Below are 20,002 nucleotides of genomic sequence, written 5' to 3' on the forward strand. Positions count from 1 at the left end.
GGGGGAGGACGTTGGGTATCAATTCCAGAGTTAAGGTCGCGTGGGGTACGGAATGTCCGGTTGACGTGCAGGAGGTTCCATGGTCTTTTGAGGCTACCTATGGCATTCCTGATCGGTCAGTCTGATCATCAGCAGCACGCGACAGTGACGCGCAGGCACACGTCTGTATGGAAGCAAGTCGTGCATTACGCTTAGACTAATAGATCGCAGTTGGTCTTGGATAATCGATGTTGTGATTCGTCCGTGCAAGTGAAGTGTCACGCGACACTAGTTGTATGAGGCGAGCGTGGTGAGACTGGCTCTTGGTATATCTGCCAATCTTGGGAGCGGATGGGCCCACGTGCGTGGGGGCCCGTCTTGAGGGTGTGGGGAACCAGGGAGCGATCCATGGCGCGGCACGGAATGGCATTTTCAAAAGCTCAAGACTCTGTCACCCCAGAGAGGCGTTAGCAGCATGTAGTAGACCTGATAAACAGCAAGATTAAATGTCTATTACGTGACATGCGACCCAAGCGGTGGAGGAGCCGTGGCAGGAAGACGCACACAAATTATACATACAGTAGCCTCGATCCCAACGCGTTAGCTCTCTCGTAATTCCTTCACGCAGGTACCACCCCTTCCACACCACATTAGTCAACTCAAACTCAGTTCCTCGTCCGGGATGTCCGTAATCGCGAAAGCAGTAAGTCCTTGCGTGGCCTCATCTTCGATACTTAACGCCGCAACCTCTCCCCCCACGCTAAGCTCGTCCACGTCGAGCTGGGCGTTCACGTCGTCGCCAGGCTGCCGCTCGCTTAGATGTGGCGTCCCCACGCGATCCTCGAAGAGACACTTCAGTTCTTGCTCTTGCACGAATGTGCAGTGCTTACGCTTTGGTCTGAGTTCCTCGGAGGTGAGAACCGGAAAGCTTCCCGCGCTTGCCACGGTGGATTGCTCAATGGGCACCGACGCGCTGCGGCAGCTGCGCTCACGCAAGTATTGAGCTCTTACTTTGGCGCGGCGACGACGGCTGTGAGAACTTCCCGGCTCAGACCGCGTCGCTCTTCTAGGGGATGGCTTTTCCGGCGGTGACGTCTGCAGTGCTTCAATATTGGCGGGATCTGAGCAAACCGATTTCTCGTACACTGCGTCAGGATCAGACGGCAATGTCATTTCGGGGCTGGACTTGAATCCGAAGTTAGGCTCAAGTTCTCTTCCGGGTGCAGGCACAAGCTCAAAGGAAGATGCGTTCACGTGTACTTGATTGGGCGTCAGACAGTAGTCGAGGTCTGGGATATTCTCATGATTACAGCAACTGACATGTTGCTGTCCGAGCGGCTTTTCGTTGTCGAGGTAGGCATTATATTGCGCGAAGTTCGACTTCCCTGGTGCGTGCAGCCACCGGTCTGGAGGATGTTGAGATTGGAAGATGGTCGTCTTTCTCGCATCTTCGGACCTGTATAGGGCAGAGACTTGACGTTTCGAATCGTTCAGCTGTTGCGGACGCAACATGGGCGATGCTGGCCCTATAAGTGATAGGTTGGTAGGACGGTTTGCGTGTTTAAGAACCTTGTCACCGGTATCGGATTCCTCAACGTCGATATAATGCTGCTTAAATTCGGATTCGTTATACTCTTGGGGATGTTCAGATTGGGATCGGAGCGTGTTGAAATTGTTGGGCAAGCCCAGAACATCACGATAGTAACCATGGAGTCCTAGTCTGCTATTGGGAGTGGTAGGGACGAGCTGCGATTTGCGCTGAGTGTGGTTGACTTGGGGATCTACCCCTCCGTCGAGACCGTGGATTCGGACACAACCGCTGGTAGCCATCGGAGGCATTGCTCAATCTGTTTGGAGGCAAAGGCAGGTCTTTCGAAGTTCCAGTTGCCTTCAATTATTCTCCGGCCTATATATCCGAGGTCGTCGCATGACAGCTGGCGCCTTTGGTAGTTTGGCGGATGGCAGTCAGCGAGTTTGCGACAATCAATTCGACGTTGATTAAAGATCGTGACCTGTGACCAGGGAGATGCGACGAACATGAATGTTTGCCAGGCTGAACAGCAATCTTGTTCAACGTCTTAGCGGCATAATCTGGTTCAAGAATTCAGAGGAAGATGAAGTGAAGGAGCGAAAGAGCTGAGAGTCGGTGCGAAGCTGAATTTCAGGTGCTGCCGAGAGATCAGACGTGCATGAGACCTGCGGCAATGTTCTCGAAATACATTGCAGGGAAGATCGAAAGGATGGTCTCCAAATACACTGCAAACAAGGTGCAAAAACTTCATCTGACATCTGATTGTTTGCAACCGCGTCAAAGGTCGTGGTACAACGTATAAACAGCAGCACGCTACTCCTTCGGAACGGCCTTGACCCATTGCACGCGTACGACTAAGATAAGCAATCTCGATCTGACGGATGTCCTCCGATATGTGTAACGATGTAGTGATATACGGGGTCAGGTTCTGTGCCGGCGAGAGGCTCGGCCACTGTTCGAATGTAAGTCAACTAGCGTGCAATTTTTCGCACTGGTTTTTTGAGTGAGGATAGATCATTGTATGCAGTGGCTTCGATGCATGAGACGGGGAAATGGCCTTGCGCTCCGCAATCAACGCGTGCGATCTAGCCTTTACAGACCTCTTCGTGATTGTCATGTCAGTCGTTTCTTAGTTCCGTAGTGCACCAGGGCCAGCGGCTGTTCGGGCGTCCTGGTGCAATGCATGCTGAGTTCATGGTAACTGAGGTGGTGGAGATAGAAATAGAGATGCTGCAGGGTAGGCGGAGATCGACCAATGGGAGCGAAATGGGAGCAAAGCCGGGATGGCGTCACCAGCCAAGGCCAATCACTTCACTAGTTTTGGGTGGCTCGAATCTGCGTGTGTGGAAGCCATGACTCCCCGCAAAATGATTCATCGTCCCCACGTCGCCCTAGGCGAAGAATATTTCGGCGCATTGCCTTCTACTTGACACTCAAACAATGAGCGCTCCCCGAGTGGACGGCGCCGCCGCCAATGGCACGCACAAGTACCGTACGACCCCCGCACCTCAAGTGCATGCATGATCGCATCTGCTTCTCGAACAAACTTTGCGTCCATGCTAATGCTTGTGATACACAGAACGAGTGACCGAGCAGCCAGAGAATCCGTTCGCAAAGCTGATTCCCGATCAAACATTCGCCATCATCCCGGAAGTCACCCTCGAATCTGGTGTCGTGCTCCGAAATGTACCCGTCGCGTATAAAACGTATGGCACTCTTTCGCCCGCTGGAGATAATGCCATGGTGATATGTCACGCCCTGACGGGTAGCGCCGACGTTGGTGACTGGTGGGGACCGATGCTTGGAGGTTCTGGGAAAGCCTTCGACATCTCGAGGTTCTTCGTCGTCTGCATCAACAGCCTGGGCAGCCCGTACGGGAGCGCCAGCCCTGTCACAGCGAAAGATGGCGACCCCTCATTGGGTCAGTACGGACCTGAGTTCCCATTGACAACTGTGAGAGATGATGTAAAGTAAGTCTGAATGCCAATGACCCTCCCATGTGTGCAAAGCTGACAGGCCCAGCATCTTTAAACTTCTCCTCGACGATCTCGGTGTGCGCCAAATTGCCGCAGTCATCGGAGGCTCCATGGGAGGCATGCTCGTCCTCGAATTTGCCTACTTTGGTACGGATTACGTCAAGAGCATTATACCCATTGCAACGTCGGCACGATACAGCGCGTGGGGGATCAGCTGGGGAGAGGCACAACGGCAGAGCATTTACAGTGACCCGAAGTACGAAGACGGATACTACACCTATGAGGACCCTCCTTCCACGGGTCTAGGGGCTGCCCGCATGTCGGCTCTCCTGACGTACCGCAGCCGTGATTCGTTCGAGTCGCGCTTTGGCCGCAACACGCCTGACGTGTCCAAAAAACAGAGCATCAACGTGGTGCCCCGTCCAAATACACCTTCGCACGAGCACTGGGCGATCCACAACCATGGCCACAAAAATGCCGGCTCGCCTCGCGTGTCACGAACCAATAGCGCTGCTGCTCTTACTAGCTCAGCAAAGACGGCCGATCTTGAGTTCAAAGACGCCTCAAATCCACCTTCCCCACCGATGAACGGCAAGCTGAGTAGCCCTCTATCGCACTACCAGAGCTCTCGCACACCCCACTATTTCTCCGCGCAATCGTACTTGAGGTACCAGGGTGAGAAGTTCATCAAGAGGTTCGATGCCAATTGTTACATTGCCATTACTCGGAAGTTGGACACCCACGATCTCTCCCGGCACCGCTACCCAGAAGGCTTCAATGCGGAGACATTGGACCCAGTATTAGCGTTGCAGCATGCCCTATCGCTAATCAAGCAGCCAACCCTAGTTCTCGGCATACAGTCCGATGGTCTCTTCACCTTTGCAGAGCAACAGGAATTAGCCGCTCACATTCCGAATGCGAAACTTAAGACAATCGATTCGCCAGACGGCCACGATGCTTTCCTACTCGAGTTCGAACAGGTCAATGGGCATCTTTGCGGTTTCCTCAAAGAAGCTCTTCCAGAGATCATGAAGCGCACTCCGAACGTCGACAATATCGGTCTGGCTGAGACAGGCATGAATGCTACCAAGACAAGCACTTTCGGCGAGGCTGAAGTGGAAGACATTACCGCTTGGTAGAATCGAGATATGTTATCTGTGCTTTAGCGAGGCGTTCTGTGGGCTTCCGTCTTCGGCATATGCTTGAAAGAAGGCTGGTTGTATACTATGATAGATACCCTGAAGTCGAAATGGGTCGAGGTTCAACTCCTCAATCGTGAAAGGGATACAATGGACGAAATACTTTTCATTATCAATCGTCTATGTCCACTACATACGAATCTTTATGCAGACACCTTAATGACAGCACGACCTACTAATCTGCCAGCACCCATGTCATCGACGAAGCGGTTGATGTCTTCCAGATTACCGTGCGTCAAGATCGGACGCACAAGTCCGCGCGCTGTGAAGTCGAGGCACTCTTCAACATCCTTCAATGTCCCTGTCACACTTCCCACGATATGTAGTTTCTTCAGCACCATCAGAATTGGTGGCGCACCCGCAATGACGGTCCCATCCTTAGGTAGTCCAATGCAGACCATAGTGCCCTGCGGCCTCAGCAGATGCGGCGCCTGCTCGTACCCTTGCCTCGTCGCTGAAATAACGATCACGCCGTGTGCGCCGTACTTTGTTACCGACATGACTTCAGCCTGGATATCCTTGCACGTCGTGAAGTCGATGAACTTTTCTGCGCCGAGCTTGAGACATAGATCGCGCTTTGCGTCACCTCCATCGATGGCGATGACGCGCATACCCATGGCTTTGGCGTATTGAACTGCGAGGTGGCCGAGTCCTATTTCTGTTAGTTGTCTCCAACACATTCCCAATACCAAGGTTATCAGGGGAAGATATACCGCCTCCGGCACCAGGCACAACAAGCCACTGTCCGGGCTTTACACCACTTCTCTTACACCCCGTGTAAGCTGTGACACCACCGCACATCAACGGGCCCGCCTCTTCATCGCTCACACCGTCCGGCAACCTTGTCGCGTACCGCGCGTCAGTAACACAATACTCTTGGAACGTTCCAGCGATGCTGAAGCCCGAGTTCAGCTGCTTGGGGCAGTGGCACTCGTCTTGGCCATTGGTGCAGAATTCGCATTTGCGGCACACGGAGGCGATCCACTTTATGCCTGCGCGGTCGCCGATCTGCCAGAGATCCTGGACTGCATGCAAAGCTTGTTAGTCATTGTTGCTTGACTGCTCAGTGAAAAGAAGAATTTGACATACCATTACTTCCCACCGCCACAACCGTGCCCGCGCCCTCATGACCTGCAATACCCTGCGTGCATGGCTGTTGGAGGAGCCCTGTCGATTCCCACTCGTCTAGCAGGAGGGACTTGTCTGATGCGCAGAGGCCGCTGTAGTTCACCTTTACGAGGATCTGGTCGGGAGATGGTTCGGGGACGGGAATTTCTTTGACTTCAGTGCGAGAGGAGTCGCCGGTGCCGACCTTTACAGCGGCTTTTTGGGTTGCGGGAAGAGACATTGGGGCTACTTTGACGGTGGTGGTGCAGGTGATCATGTCCTGCATATATTATTGGCCGACTGTGCCGCAAGGATGAACGAAAGTAGAAGCTGGCACAGATAAGCGTGGAGTAGTCTGATAGCTGTTCAGAAAACCAGCAGATGTTCCGAAGAGGACGTTTATATACTAAATCGAGGAGATACAGGTACGTACAATGCGAGGCCAACGGGTCTTTCCGTTGCAGGGCACTAGGTCATGCATCCCCAGTGTAACTATCCACGTCCAGGACCCTTCGGCTAGATGGCACGTCCACACACCTGGTTAGTTGCGTCGGTACTCCACCTCCAGATTCCGCCCCCGCACTTCTGCTGATGAGGTACCGCTGCTTCGGGTGTGTCTGCAGTTCTTCCTCTACCGAATAAGCGACTTCATCTCCTTCTGTACACTTGAGAATCATCCTATCACGTCCCTTGTCATGGAGCTGATCCTCTAATATTGTCTACGCGAGTGGTCGGTCATGCGGACAATCAGGGTCCAGGAGGGTGAAGTAGTCGTGGCAAGGCTGCCAACGCCAACGCTAATCTCCACATTTGGCATCCCGCGTCTGCAGATCGGTGTGTCGCGATGCATTGGGGGAGCGGAACTGGTGTTTCCGAAGCCGACGTGTTCCTGCTTTTGAGGCGCTAGAGTGGCCGGCGAGGGTTCTGTGAGGTCGGGATGGTCGGGGGGAGATGCCGTCTTTCAAGTGAAGGGCAGTGAAGGGAAGAGTAGCGAGGGAGGTGTGGATGTGATTCTTGAGGAAGATGTCTAAGAGCCGCTGAGCATAAGTTGATGATGAAAAGAGATAATGAGGATGAAGTCGAAAAAGCGTGCCGACGTAAACTTTGAAAGGACGATGCAGTGTCAAATCCGTTGGTGCTACCGAGTTCCTGACCGGCCAGCATCCACCCCCTCCACGGAATACGAGCGCTACTATACGCCGTCACGCCTCTACCCGCACAGCATCCGCATTTCTACCGAGCCGCCCCTGAACTCTGCCTTCGCGTACGCTAGGTCCTACGCTACAGCGACTACAGTGTTGATCTTGCGCTAGACATCACCGACACTGGGACTACTGTAGTAATAGCCGACAAGCCCGCCCTGTTTGTGAGTTCTCTGCGTCCAGGCTTCAATGATACGTCCACTAACCCACATGTCATGGAAAATTCCACGCTCGTGGGCAGGATAAGCAGGAAAATGTTGGAGCTAGCAAATATCTCTTTCGATGCCCTTGTTCACTGATCGGCACCAGGACGTATCCGGGAAGCATGTTGACAGTTTCGAATCTAGTCCCTTTATATTTTAACCCTCTGGCTTTTTTCCGAGCGTAGATGATGGATGCTTGATACGCGTCGTCGACGGTGGTAAACGGTCCTCTTGGTGTTTCGAAATCCCTAGCGCGGGATGCAGCTGCGGGTCGCGGCGGGAGCGGCATGACCGCTACGATGGAGCTCATGAGCACGAATCTCTGGAGCGTTGGGCAGCCCGAGGCTGCTTTTGCGGCGTTTTGAAGAACGGCGCAAGCACGATAGCCGGCTTCGAGGAGATGGAAAGGCCTATTACGACGGGTCAGCGAATCGAAAGTGCAAAGTTGCGTGAAATGATAGTGGTCAATGGTATTGAAGCAGCCTCCTGGTCAATCCTTACGCCTTCTTCTAAGACCTTTCTTTCTAGTCTCGAAATCGCTATTGCTTTACAAATATCTTACACGGAGTGAGATAATGGTGTAAGTGGCCCCTAGAGCATCCTACGGGTAGGGACTAGATATATCTCGACTTCGTTGCGTGGTTCATTGTGAGCGTGTCGCTCTGTCCTTAGAGCTGATGATGCAAGGTGAGGTTAAAGGGTGGCGGGCTGTTCCATAGAGCTAGTGTGGCTGCCATGGTGAGCATGGAAGCCACAACCATTAGTCGGTACTAAACCCGGTTCATTGCGAGAAGCCACACTTCTGGCAAGTAATAGACTGCGAAGGATGTTGCGTTTCAAATGAAGAAAATTGATTTTCGCAAGCTGTTTCGCATTTTACGAGCTACGGTGGCGTTCCAAGGTTTCAAATGAAAGTCGTTATAGCCACGCGGCGAACCACAAGATCGCCTGCAAAAATGATGCTTCCTTCGCGTACTTCTGGCGCGCGATGGTAACATTCGGACGTACAGCGAATCCATGTGGAGCTCCAGAGTAGAAGTTGGTCTGGTAGGTTGCGTTCTTTGCTGTGAGTATAGCTTCCGCGTTGTAGCGTCCCGTGACATTGAACGCAGTGTCCAATTCTCCAGCTAATTCAAGCCATGGTTAGCGTTTCAATTCACGACCTTCAACAATTGTGTATTGAATCTAAACGTACCTGCAATGGTGATCGGTCCATTGATGCCTTGGATCTCCGCCGCCTCAAGTCCACTCGGATGAGCGATAAACCCCACATCAATCCCCTTTCCCTCGGCCAGCCATCGCGGGACATACTTGCCGCCGAAGCAGTATCCCACGCCACCGATTCGGCTGATGTTGAGATCGTTATGGATGTAGTCGATAGTTAGGCCAACTATTCTATCAATCTCGGCGACCGGATGACGGAGACGCCATTCCGTCAAATTCAAAGCAGGACCTTCGCGGTCATCAGATGGGACGGCGTCACCATTGAAGAGATCGGGGAATATAACGGTGTAATCTGCGCTGGCGATAGAGTCGGCGAGCCTAAGGAGCTGTTAGTACTCTGATGTCCGGGTATGCGCAATCCAGGCGTAACACAATTACGGCAAGTATAAATCGAATGTGGGTTACGGTCTTCTTACAGCTTGTTCTCTAGGAGTGGGACGCCGTAGATGTCAGATACGAAAAGTACGGCTTTGCCACCGGTTGTAACGTTCTGATTGTGGTAAGAGTGGTAGATGTTCACTGCATTCCGAGTCAACAAACATCACGACATGCAGGGTCAAACAGCTTACCGCCGCTCACGTTTTTGAAGAAACCTTGAGGCTCTCCTTCATGGCTCACAAAAACATTAGGAAGCGCGACCGAAGAGGCGAGCGCATAGGAAAGCCCGGCGAGACCCAGCGTAATAGTTCGCAACATGATGTTGAGATCTAGGAGCAGCACGATTCTTCACAGAAAGAAGTGCGGATGGGCGCGGTTTTGCCGTGAAGAATGAGGGTCCGACCGGGTACCTACATTGTATATAGGCCATTCTAGGAAGCTGCAGGTCGCCCGCCGGTTCCAAATTGATTACGCGTGCCCAGTGATTGGCGGCGCCAAGGGCTGCACGATTCTTGTCGGGTGGTGGTGGTCTAGTGCAACGGATGATGTGAATGGTGCAAGATTGTTTCTTTTGTACGACTGCGATACTTTGGTTCTCCACAACCATGTCCAGTTGCATTTGTCAGGTGCCTGTCAGCTCCTTCTTGCTGGTTCGGATGGTGGACGACGCCATGTTGTACGAAAGCAGGTACGAAATTCCCATGCAGCGCAGGGAATGATCAGCACCCATTCCTTGGCACAAACAACCTGGCTGCTGTGATCGGAACCAGAATCATCTAGCCTGATAGAAAGGTACACAAACCAAGTTGACGTGCTTGTGGGAGAGAAAGACAGTTCATGAGGCGATGACGAAACATCCGAGCTCGCCCCGCAGCGGCAGCGGCGACCCTTGCACCAAAATAAGCTTCCGAAGGCAGCTTCCTGCATATCTGAACAACAAACATACGACCCGTCCGAGTCTTCCGCCAACATCACAGTCACGGTTCTCCTCCAAGGAATAATTCCCTACCCCCGAGCTACCGAACCTTTAGATCATGGCAGACGAGCTGGGGAAAGCCCCGCGCATCGACCCCGCCGTCGATGCTGCTGGCGAGACGCACAACGCGGAGATCAAGAAAGGGCCACGCGATAGCAAAGGCTGGGACGGCAAGCTACGTATGGACAAGAGCGTACTGGTCAATGGAAAGGACCAGGATGCCGAGAGCGAGGCCGATGATGCTTCCGAAGATGAGGGACCGCCGCCCGAGCAGCTGCCCGCTGACGAAGACTTGCTGGAAGACTACCCTGAAGACGAGGAGGATATAGAGCTGGTACACATGAGAGTATCGAACATGGCGGCACTGCGACTGGAGAGATTCAAGAAGCTCAAGGTACGTGCCTCGCGTTTAGTTGCTGGTCCAAACACGCTCTGTAGCCCAAAGATAGGCTACATCAAGACCGGCATCCTGTGGAACAGATGCTAATACAATGGATGCAGCGCCTCGGTCTCCGCCAGAATCAGATTACCAACGTAGATATACCGGAAGATATCGCCCCGCAGCTCGAAGACCTCGATTTCTACGACAACCTCATCTCACACGTCAAAGGCTTCGACGCCTGTAAAGAGCTCGTGCTGCTGGATCTGTCCTTCAACAAAATCAAACACATCAAGCGTATAAACCATCTCGCCAAGCTCAAGGATCTGTTCTTCGTACAAAACAAGATCAGCACGATCGAGGGTTTGGAAGGTCTGACCAACCTCCGTCAGGTCGAGCTGGGCGCAAACAGAATTCGAGAAATACAGAATCTCGAAACGCTCACTGGGCTGGAGCAGCTCTGGCTGGGTAAAAACAAAATTACCGAGCTTAAAGGGCTTGACACCCTTGCCAACCTGAAGATCCTGTCCATCCAATCAAACCGACTGACCTCCTTCGCCGGTCTTTCCAAACTCAAAAATCTTGAGGAATTATACATTTCTCACAACGCCATCAACGAGATAGCCCACCTCGAAGAAAATACCAATCTGCGCGTTGTTGACATCAGCTCTAATCCGATCCAACATCTCAAAGGCTTAGAAAGTTTGGAACACTTGCAAGAATTTTGGGCAAGCAACTGTCAATTGGGCGACTTCAACGAGGTTGAGAAGCAGCTGAAGGACAAGGAAGAACTGGAGACGGTGTACTTTGAAGGCAATCCTCTGCAGAAGTCGCAGCCAGTCCTTTATCGGAATAAGGTGCGGCTGGCGTTGCCGCAAATCCGACAGATTGACGCTAGTAAGTTGAACGCATCCCGCCCTGAGATTTGAGTATCCTGTGGCTTTTAAGATGGTCAACACGAAAGGCAACAATTTCCTTCTCAAGTTTGCTGATAGCAAGGTAGCATATGTTCAACCGCCTGGTCAGTAGAAAGACTGATTTGAGGCTGCCCTTCTGCTATACCTCAAACGCAGCACGTATTGGAACCGGCAACGCTACTGTCATCTAGGTCACGAATTGAGAGTTTTGGGGCTACAAGTTGTCCTAGGATGAGAAGTTTGCCCGCAAGAAGGTTGAGAAGGTTGATAAGGCTGAGAATGAGGGTTACTCGTCTGTGATCCAGACTTCACCCATGGACACGGTCGTTGGGCGCTTGTCCCCGATTCAGCGCAGGCACAACCGCCAGCGACGCTACCCTGGGCGGGCGCCGAAGTGTACAGGCTTCTAGTCTACATAAGAAGGCACATCGGTAATCTCATCACAGACGTCCTGAGGCTCCGTTGGGGTCCTCGGTCAAAATTTATGATGTAACGAGAGAATTGAGCACGCGCAAATGCCAGGACAGCTTGTGCCAGAGACCGTTCGTAGTAAGGATATTGATGGGCTCGTCAGCAAGATCAAGTACTTGTGAACACAAAACCCGCTGAGCCAAGCTTCCGTCGCACGCCCATGGTTGAGAAGCGAAGACCCTGGCGGCGAAGCCAATCGTCTCGCGCGTTGTGGGTGTCACAAGATGTCTCTTTTCGACGGTTTGGCGTGAATTGCTGATTTAGGTAGGTTCGGGAAGGCGGCGCGCGAGGCGGACGTGGACGTGGATTGGGCGCGGATGCCTGACAGCCGTCGGTGGTACCTAGGGCGATGCCACTTTCACGTGCTTTTCAGATGGATCGGGTCGCGGCGTGTCAGGGCTATAAGGATCCCTCTTCTCACACTACGACCATCATCCGAGATCACTACTCAAATCTATGAAGGATGCCATTTTTTGAGGGATGTGATGTTTCAAGTTCTGGACCAGGTGTGTCGACACGTACACAAACGCGAAGAGTTTGCAGATCCTTCCGGACCCATGTGAGATCTATGGTACGAGAAACACGTGTTCAGGTTCGGATACCGTTATCCCAAAAAGCCACCCGTTGAAGTTCTGGGCAAAACTTACGAAGGATTGGCGTGAGTTGTTAGCTTCTCGGACTCGCTTGAAAAGCAGGATATCAGGCGATGACGCGCCGCTTCACGTTCAACGGCCATGCCTGTGCAGTATTTCTCAAGACGATAGGCGCGGTGCCCTTATGACAAGTCCAATTTCGTTTTGATCAGATACAGAGCGCTCACCGGAGCTACCAGACTTACCATAAGCATACTTCAGATGGTGAAGGGCACCTTCCATGAACCATGGTAGGGCCCAAGCAATACCTAGGATGGCCGCAGAGAAAGTCTATGCAGGGAATCTAAACCTTCCACCAACCGTAGAGTCAACACAACACCACTTCAACAACCAATCATCTGTCGCAACAATGCTCGAAGCTTTCATTCCAAGACGTCAAATCGCTCCCTGGGGATCACAGTGTTGAAAACGATGGGCATTATTACCGCTAACCAGTACGGCGGATCAAGTCCAACAAGGGATTCCTGGACCGTGCAATGCCATTAAGAGGCATCCGAGCGTTCTCACTTTGCATACAAATACGATATATTAAGAGTTTTGAAAAACGTTACCTCAGCGCGAATCGGAAATGTGCCTTCGGCCACAGTGACCGTTCGACTAAGAGCGCGTGGCGATGGGGAGTGGAGCCGAGATTGATTAGTGTCTTCTGGGAAAGGGAGAACCGGGATCGTCTTCGTCATGGACAAAAGGGTTCAGATCGCCCTCGCGTAGAATTGCGCATTCAACACGAATCTCGCTTTTGCCGCTGACTCATGGACAACACCGAGCCTGGGGTCAACAGGGTAGGACGGCTACTGAGTAAGCGTTCACGAGGAGCGGGTTCCTGCGTGCTGACGGAATGGTCCTCCGCTGATGGTACTTACCTGTGCATTGACGTGCTCCTGTCGATGTACGACATTTGAAGCATTAGCTAAATACGCTGGCTGTTCGTATAACCGTCAGATGTTTCTGAAGTTATGCCTGACCCATGAGACAACATACCCTATTCGCTTACTCATCTGCCAAAGCCTCACTACATGCCGGTAGAAGTATGTGCAGGATGTACATACGAAATAAGATAGGTGCAAGCGAGTGTCTCTTAGAACGTTTCTGATGAAAAGCGAGGATCCGCTGACTTCGGCAGACCCCGCAGTACACCTTGCCCAATTCAGTTCAACGACCGTCAATTGACGACATGCTTAGTGTAGCGAAACTTTGTTCCTCCATTCCATCCATCCGCCACGGACATGGCCTCACATCGCTAATAAGGTTTCGCGTCTGTTGCTTTTCGGTAATGAGCCGACTTCCGCGCTTGTCAGTTGCGCCTGTCTGCGCAGTCACTTGGTACACTGGCCTGCAAAATGGTACAATCTCTTCTTGACTTTGTAGCGACGGTATCATCCCAGATTCTTACCATGGCTATGGTCGCCACAAGAACCGATCTTCGAGTACACCCCCTGATGTGGGGATAATGCCCGCTGGCGGGCGCAAGCCTTCCTGTGACGCTGGATCTTTGCTGATCTCGACCAATCCATGGATGAACGCAATCAGTCCTTAGGGCTTCCCCACATATATCTTCAAGATCTTGCGGTCACTGGTGTTGTTGCCACATCTGGCCTTCATGCGGCACTGTCGCAAAATACCTCTCAGTGATTAGCCTGTTGATGTGACAAAGCGTGGTAACCTGTTTAACCGAACCGTACTTCAAACCTAGCCTAAGCCACTATAAGCCACTTGAAGGTACTGGAGAACGACCCAGACTGCAGAAACGGATCGGCGTCACTTCCGTTACGTCCGCGATCTGGGAATGATGGCGTACCATTCCCGATATGTTATAATGTGCGGAGCTCATGAGAACCGAACTCCTGCAGCACGCCCCTGCTTCGACACGCCATCACCCGCATCTACCATGGCTTCGAGCCCTGGCTAAACTTCTTTTGGGAAGCGATCTCCGAGGCGCCATGTATAGCAGGTCTGTTCGTTACAGATCAAACTTTCGCTTCATGCAGAACTGGGCAACGCATGCGAGGGGACGGCATACCGTTCTGCAGACTGCGACGAGGAATCGTGCTGACGAAAGATTTCCTCCGGGATCCAGAGGCAAAATACATCCTGTCCGAGTCTCGTGGAATGATCCGCCGCGCTTGTCACTTGAGGTTTAAGTTGGTTCTTAAGACCCTTTGATCTGCAGTCTTGAGGGCCCATAATTTTCGCCGGTCTCAGTCAACTGGTATCTCGACTCTTGGGTTCCTGACTTCACGACAGCATCTGTCCGCCATGGTGATGAAAACTACGAGGGGGCAAGCGCAGCAGGATGCTTGCACAGGTGTTGCGACCGCCTTCACGCTCATGTCCTGTATGTCACTTCGCTGATGGACGAGCTGCCGAATATAGCTGAGTCTACCTAGTTCTCATCGTTGGCCTCCGGACCTATGTTCGCTCACGGACAATACGGAACTTCGGCAAAGACGATGCCTTGATGATCGTGGCGTTTGTACGCTATTGCTCTTCACGTTGACAGTGACGAAACGCTGACTGTGTAGGTTTTTACACTCGGATACCTGATATGCATCTGGGTTCTGCGCGACAATGGCATGGGCTACAGCGGCAAAGTCTTGGATTTAGACCAGATGCGGACACTGATTCAGACGACGCTGGCGATTCAAATTCTCTACTACCTCTTGGTGGCTTGTGTCAAGATCTCTATCTGCTTCTGCTACCTGCGCATAGGTATGTTACCAATGCATGAACTTTGAATTTGTCATTGACGAAAGCTATAGCTGCGGACAAACACTTCGCCCGCATGGTGAAAGGAACCGTTTGGTTTCTCGCTGTTTTCTGTATAACCTGTGTCATTGTCTGTCTGACACAGTGCACCCCTCTACGTCAAATGTGGAACTTCACAGGTGTTCCATTGGGAAGCTGCATTAACACCACTGCCCTCTTCTACAGTAAGGTGGTCACAATATATCAGATATGCTCATCGCTAATCCAGTAAAGCCACGAGCTCGATCAATATTGTCACAGACATATGGATCATTGTCCTACCTATAAGAACATTACTCAAGATCCAGCGCCCAAACCGCGAAAAGCTCGGTCTAATATTCGTGTTCGGCCTCGGCATATTCTCTACGATTTCCTCCATCGTACGACTCCACGCAATCCGCATTTACACCGAATCCGCCGACCCCTTCTACGACTCTGTACCCATTAACGTCTGGTCGATGGTTGAAGTTAACATCGGCATCTGGTGCGCTTCCATCCCCTCACTCAGGATCCTCATTATCCGACGCCGGGCCGCCAGCCAGGCTTCGCGCTCAGCTGGCACGTACAAGTACCACAGCAGCGGGCGAAGCGGGGTCAAGAGCAACGGCAATAGTAACAGTGAGGGGTCGCAAAACATCGAGAGTTTCGACATGGGAACCGTAGACTTGACGAATCCTGAGGCCGCCAGGAAAGCCAGCAAAGGAGAGAGTGAGTGGAGCAGGCAGGGAAGCGACGACCAGATCTATTTTCCCGGCGCGTATAACCCAACACCAAAGCTTCCTGTTTGAGGCGGGTATATGTGATGCGTACGATAATGCGGGGTTGCATCGGATGGTTCCGAACCGGAGTCTGGGTGTTTGGGTGGGAGGTTATTTGCGATTGGCCTCCTCGTCGTGTTTTTTGTTTGGTACTACTGAGTCACTCCCTTGATATTTGCCTTGGTATGCAGGACCTGGGCGAGGGTCTGCGTCTAATGGGCGATGGTGGGAGGCCTTCAGGCTAATATCGCTCTACGCTTCAGACATCCTCTTACGAAATATAGTCCACGCGTACTTTGACAACCTTGTCCTCGTACAGCTACCAGAACCTCGCAGTTCCTCGGCTGCACTCCTTACAATCGGAGACGCCTCAATGTACATATGTTCTTCATCCTAGCCATCAGGTTATTATCTCTCCGCATGATACCTCGGCCGCCGCAATACAAGCTCAAAAGCTTGAGACGATAGGAGCACTTGGTATGCACGTCGACATTAAAACGTCGGGCTATTTCCTCATGCAGGATGTGCAAAGATGCGGTGAACGGACCTCTATGCTCCGCGTGCCCGCATCTTGCCCGGAACCTGGTCTCCCCTGCAGGGCAATATGCAGGGCTGCGCAGACGTGTGGAGTGCAGATGAGATGCGGGATGATGTCAGTTTCCGAAGTTCAATCGGTTTGCGGTACGGTAGATATTGAATTTCAAGAAGACGGGTTGATGTGATAATCAAAAGCGAACGAGATGGGACGGATAGTCGAAGTCTGGTAGCAAGCACGTGAGTGGTGAGACCAAAAGCGGCTAGTCCGTTGCGCAAGCTTCAGAACCCTCTCCAACTGTGACCACCCTGCATCCAATTCATCTTCATTTCATCAAAAATATGCAATGCGAAGGGTAGTAGTGACTGGTCTGGGGCTAGTGACGCCCTTAGGATTGGGTCGGTACCTCCTTCCTCGTACCGTTCATTGCTTCAATTGCTGATTGCGTGCAGGCGTGCGCCGAACATGGTCACGACTTCTGGATGCCCAATGCGGCATTGTTTCCATTAAAAACAGAAGCACGCAATTTGGAGCGCTGCCAAGCCAAGTCGCCGGAATAGTCCCTGAGGGAAGTAAAGAAGATGGGATGTGGAACGCAAAAGATTGGCTGAGCGCGTCAGATGAGCGGAGGATGGCACGGTTTGCGCAGTATGCTATGGTTGCATCGGAAGAAGCATTGAATGATGCTGGGTGGGCTCCGACGAAGGAGGAGGACCTTGAGGCTACGGTAAGTCTATTCTCACTGTACAGCCATTACAACGCTGATGACTTTAGGGTGTTTATATGGGGTCTGGCATCGGAAGCTTGGACGATGTGTACGAGACGACTGTTGCTTATGAGAAGGGCGTGAGTTACAACCTTGATGTGATTGACGAATACACATGTCTAATAGATCTAGGGATATCGCAAGGTGTCGCCTCTTTTTGTACCCCGCCTTTTAATTAACCTTGCAGCTGGCCATGTCTCTATGCGATACGGCTTCAAGGTACGTCGTTCACCATACTGAGGACCTATGTTAATAGTTGTAGGGGCCGAACCATGCTGCAACAACGGCCTGCACAACAGGTGCCCACAGCATCGGGGATGCTTCACGGCTTATTCAATTTGGCGACGCAGATGTAATGGTCGCTGGTGGCGCGGAATCTTGTATTCACCCTCTTGCTATCTCAGGCTTTGCACGAGCAAGGAGTCTGGCTACAGATTGGAATGACAATCCGACAGAGGCAAGCAGACCATTCGACAAAGACAGGGCTGGTTTCGTTATTGGAGAGGGGGCTGGTGTCGTTGTTCTAGAGGTATTGCTCCTTCCCCTCTGTGGTCATTCCACTGCATATGTGGCCCAAGCATAGCTAAGCTGTGCATAGGAACTCGAACATGCAAAGCGAAGAGGGGCAAAGATATATGCCCAGGTCGCAGGCTACGGCTTATCCAGCGACGCGCACCATATGACGGCACCACGCGAAGACGGCCAGGGTCCCCGCCTCGCTATGAGGCATGCGCTTCGACATGCGGGCATCAAACCCGACGCCGTTGACTATGTGAACGCGCACGCTACAAGTACGTCTCTTGGAGACGCAGCTGAGAACAGGGCGATCAAAGAACTACTCCTCGGCGAAAGTGGAAAGACCAAAGCCTCGGACATCAACATCAGCAGCACCAAGGGCGCGATCGGTCATCTTTTAGGTGCAGCCGGAAGTGTTGAAGCCATCTTCACGGTGCTGGCACTTCATAATGTAAGATTCCATGTTTACGGGCAGATTCCGGTACATGCTAAGGAGCGCAGAACACCCTTCCCCCAACCTTGAACCTAAACACTCCCGGTGATCCGCCGGAGGACTTTGATTGTAATTACGTCGCGCACACGGCGCAGCAACGTGAGGTAAACGTTGCACTCTCCAACAGCTTTGGCTTTGGAGGCACCAATGCATCGCTCTGCTTTGCAAAAATGTAAGCTAGATGGACATGTGAGCTATTAGAGTTCGCCGAATGTTGTCACGATAGCCGAGTATTAGACATAGAGTAGCTTGGTAATTCGCCGTTGTCATAGGCGCATCATGAATCTACCCCGCCGATAAAGCACGCCTTTAGCGCGTGGAAAACATCTCAACCCCACTACGCGACAATTCGGTCCTGCTTAAAGCTTCGGAACCCCTCCATGGGCTGTTCATCTCAAGGTTGAGAAAAACCGTAGGACTGTCCATTCATTTGCGTTTGTTTCGAGTCGTTCATTGCGTTGCGATCGTGGAACATCATCATGGAAGTCCGTCCGACGTCCTCTCAAGAAAGTGAGGATGTTGAGATGTCAATGATCAAGAGCTGGAAGAACAAGGCATCTACTTATCACTCACGTGTTCCGTACCTGAACAAGCTTCCCTTTAACGCGATAGCTATCATCGTCACCCTGATTATCATCAATATTCTCGTATGGGTAGCCGTGGGCATAGTCCTAGTACACACCTTCCCTACCATGCGTCGATTCCGACTAACTCGTCCAGCATTTCCACACGCCTCTCATTTCTACCGCAATCCTCTCATGGACGCTCGGTCTCCGCCATGCCCTCGACGCAGATCACATCTCCGCTATCGACCTCATGACGCGGCGTCTCATTGCATCTGGCCAGCGCCCCGTCACCGTCGGTATGTTCTTCAGCCTAGGCCACTCTACCATCGTAATCATCACATCTCTCGTCGTGGCGGGTACTGCAGCTGCCGTATCCTCCAAGTTCGACAACTTTTCCCGCGTCGGCGGCATCATTGGGACTTCCGTCTCTGCAACGTTCCTGCTCCTCCTCGGCATCATGAACGTGTACATCCTGTACAAGCTCATCGTGCAAATGAAGAAGATGATCAATTCCGAACCTGGGACAGAGAACGAGCAGTTCAAGATTCAGGGCGGGGGCTGTCTCTTCCCCATCCTACAGCGGCTCTTTAAGCTCATCGACCGCCCGTGGAAGATGTATCCGCTCGGTGTCATGTTCGGCCTGGGTTTCGACACGTCATCTGAGATAGCAATCTTAGGTATCTCGAGCATCCAGGCGGCGAACGGAACGACAATATGGCTTATCCTGCTATTTCCGCTGTTGTTTACCGCGGGCATGTGCTTGCTCGATACGACAGACGGGGCGCTGATGATGAGTCTGTATACGAGTACGCAGTTGGCAAGGGACCCGATTGCGATTTGCTACTACAGTATCGTGCTTACCATTATCACGGTCATTGTGGCGACGGTCATTGGGGTAGTGCAATTCCTCAACTTGGCGCTGAATGTGGCGGAGCCCGAAGGGAGGTTTTGGGATGGCGTGGAGCGGTTGGGGGAGAGCTGGGATATCGTTGGTAAGTCGGAGAGCATTCGCATCAGGTGAAGAAGAGCTAAAGCGCATTAGGTGGTGCCATTTGTGGAGCATTTGTAGTCTTCGGTGGTCTGAGCGTGTTGCTATACAAGCCGTGGAGAAGACGCATCGACCGGCAGCGTTTGAGAAATGCGGCATTCGAGCCTATAGAAGCGCAAGTCGATGCTGAGATTGATGGTGAGGATGAAGTCGGAAGAGACGTGGAAAATCGAACGACGAAGACAGTCGATGTTAGCATTGAGCCTGTTGAAACTACCGATGCAGCTGGACCCTCGGAGAGTAGGGGTTGAAGTTGATATGGAATTCGATGGTATATATGAAATTGAAAGTGACACTGCAGGAAAATAGCTCAGACAACTTCCCCCAACTAAGTACGCACTCTATCGTCTCCACAAAGAAAAGAAGGCATAGATCGCTCC

General features: G+C 52.1%; 7 protein-coding genes across 7 annotated transcripts; 4 read left to right on the plus strand and 3 right to left on the minus strand.

Annotated features, from left to right (window-relative positions):
• Nucleotides 1-633: 633 nt before the first annotated feature.
• Nucleotides 634-1,818, minus strand: CEM1 (Mitochondrial beta-keto-acyl synthase; the record flags this gene model as incomplete). The annotated part of the gene is made up of 1 exon (XM_056212530.1): nt 634-1,818. The coding sequence occupies one exon, from the start codon at nt 1,816-1,818 to the stop codon at nt 634-636; it is 1,185 nt and encodes a 394-aa protein (XP_056072838.1).
• A 1,132-nt stretch (nt 1,819-2,950) lies between these two features.
• Nucleotides 2,951-4,625, plus strand: N0V89_003733 (uncharacterized protein; the record flags this gene model as incomplete). The annotated part of the gene is made up of 3 exons (XM_056212531.1): nt 2,951-3,002; nt 3,090-3,480; nt 3,533-4,625. The coding sequence occupies 3 exons, from the start codon at nt 2,951-2,953 to the stop codon at nt 4,623-4,625; spliced, it is 1,536 nt and encodes a 511-aa protein (XP_056072839.1).
• Nucleotides 4,626-4,828: 203 nt separating this feature from the next.
• On the minus strand, nt 4,829-6,033 carry N0V89_003734 (uncharacterized protein; the record flags this gene model as incomplete). Its single annotated transcript, XM_056212532.1, has 3 exons — nt 4,829-5,337; nt 5,399-5,710; nt 5,775-6,033. 3 exons carry the CDS (start codon nt 6,031-6,033, stop codon nt 4,829-4,831), a joined length of 1,080 nt encoding a protein of 359 aa, XP_056072840.1.
• Nucleotides 6,034-8,115: 2,082 nt separating this feature from the next.
• N0V89_003735 (uncharacterized protein) lies at nt 8,116-9,117 on the minus strand (the record flags this gene model as incomplete). The annotated part of the gene is made up of 4 exons (XM_056212533.1): nt 8,116-8,324; nt 8,393-8,739; nt 8,838-8,940; nt 8,991-9,117. The coding sequence occupies 4 exons, from the start codon at nt 9,115-9,117 to the stop codon at nt 8,116-8,118; spliced, it is 786 nt and encodes a 261-aa protein (XP_056072841.1).
• A 716-nt stretch (nt 9,118-9,833) lies between these two features.
• On the plus strand, nt 9,834-11,083 carry sds22 (protein phosphatase regulatory subunit Sds22; the record flags this gene model as incomplete). Its single annotated transcript, XM_056212534.1, has 2 exons — nt 9,834-10,169; nt 10,277-11,083. 2 exons carry the CDS (start codon nt 9,834-9,836, stop codon nt 11,081-11,083), a joined length of 1,143 nt encoding a protein of 380 aa, XP_056072842.1.
• A 3,440-nt stretch (nt 11,084-14,523) lies between these two features.
• N0V89_003737 (uncharacterized protein) lies at nt 14,524-15,728 on the plus strand (the record flags this gene model as incomplete). Its single annotated transcript, XM_056212535.1, has 4 exons — nt 14,524-14,530; nt 14,583-14,668; nt 14,718-14,904; nt 15,175-15,728. 4 exons carry the CDS (start codon nt 14,524-14,526, stop codon nt 15,726-15,728), a joined length of 834 nt encoding a protein of 277 aa, XP_056072843.1.
• Nucleotides 15,729-16,888: 1,160 nt separating this feature from the next.
• Nucleotides 16,889-19,873, plus strand: N0V89_003738 (uncharacterized protein; the record flags this gene model as incomplete). The annotated part of the gene is made up of 9 exons (XM_056212536.1): nt 16,889-16,960; nt 17,008-17,079; nt 17,132-17,218; nt 17,262-17,528; nt 17,598-17,966; nt 18,017-18,180; nt 18,520-18,682; nt 18,729-19,566; nt 19,617-19,873. 9 exons carry the CDS (start codon nt 16,889-16,891, stop codon nt 19,871-19,873), a joined length of 2,289 nt encoding a protein of 762 aa, XP_056072844.1.
• Between the last annotated feature and the right edge of the window lie 129 nt (nt 19,874-20,002).

The sequence above is a fragment of the Didymosphaeria variabile genome, assembly GCF_027946475.1.
Source record: "Didymosphaeria variabile strain IMI 356815 chromosome Unknown scaffold_3, whole genome shotgun sequence".
NCBI classification, from domain to species: domain Eukaryota; kingdom Fungi; phylum Ascomycota; class Dothideomycetes; order Pleosporales; family Didymosphaeriaceae; genus Didymosphaeria; species Didymosphaeria variabile.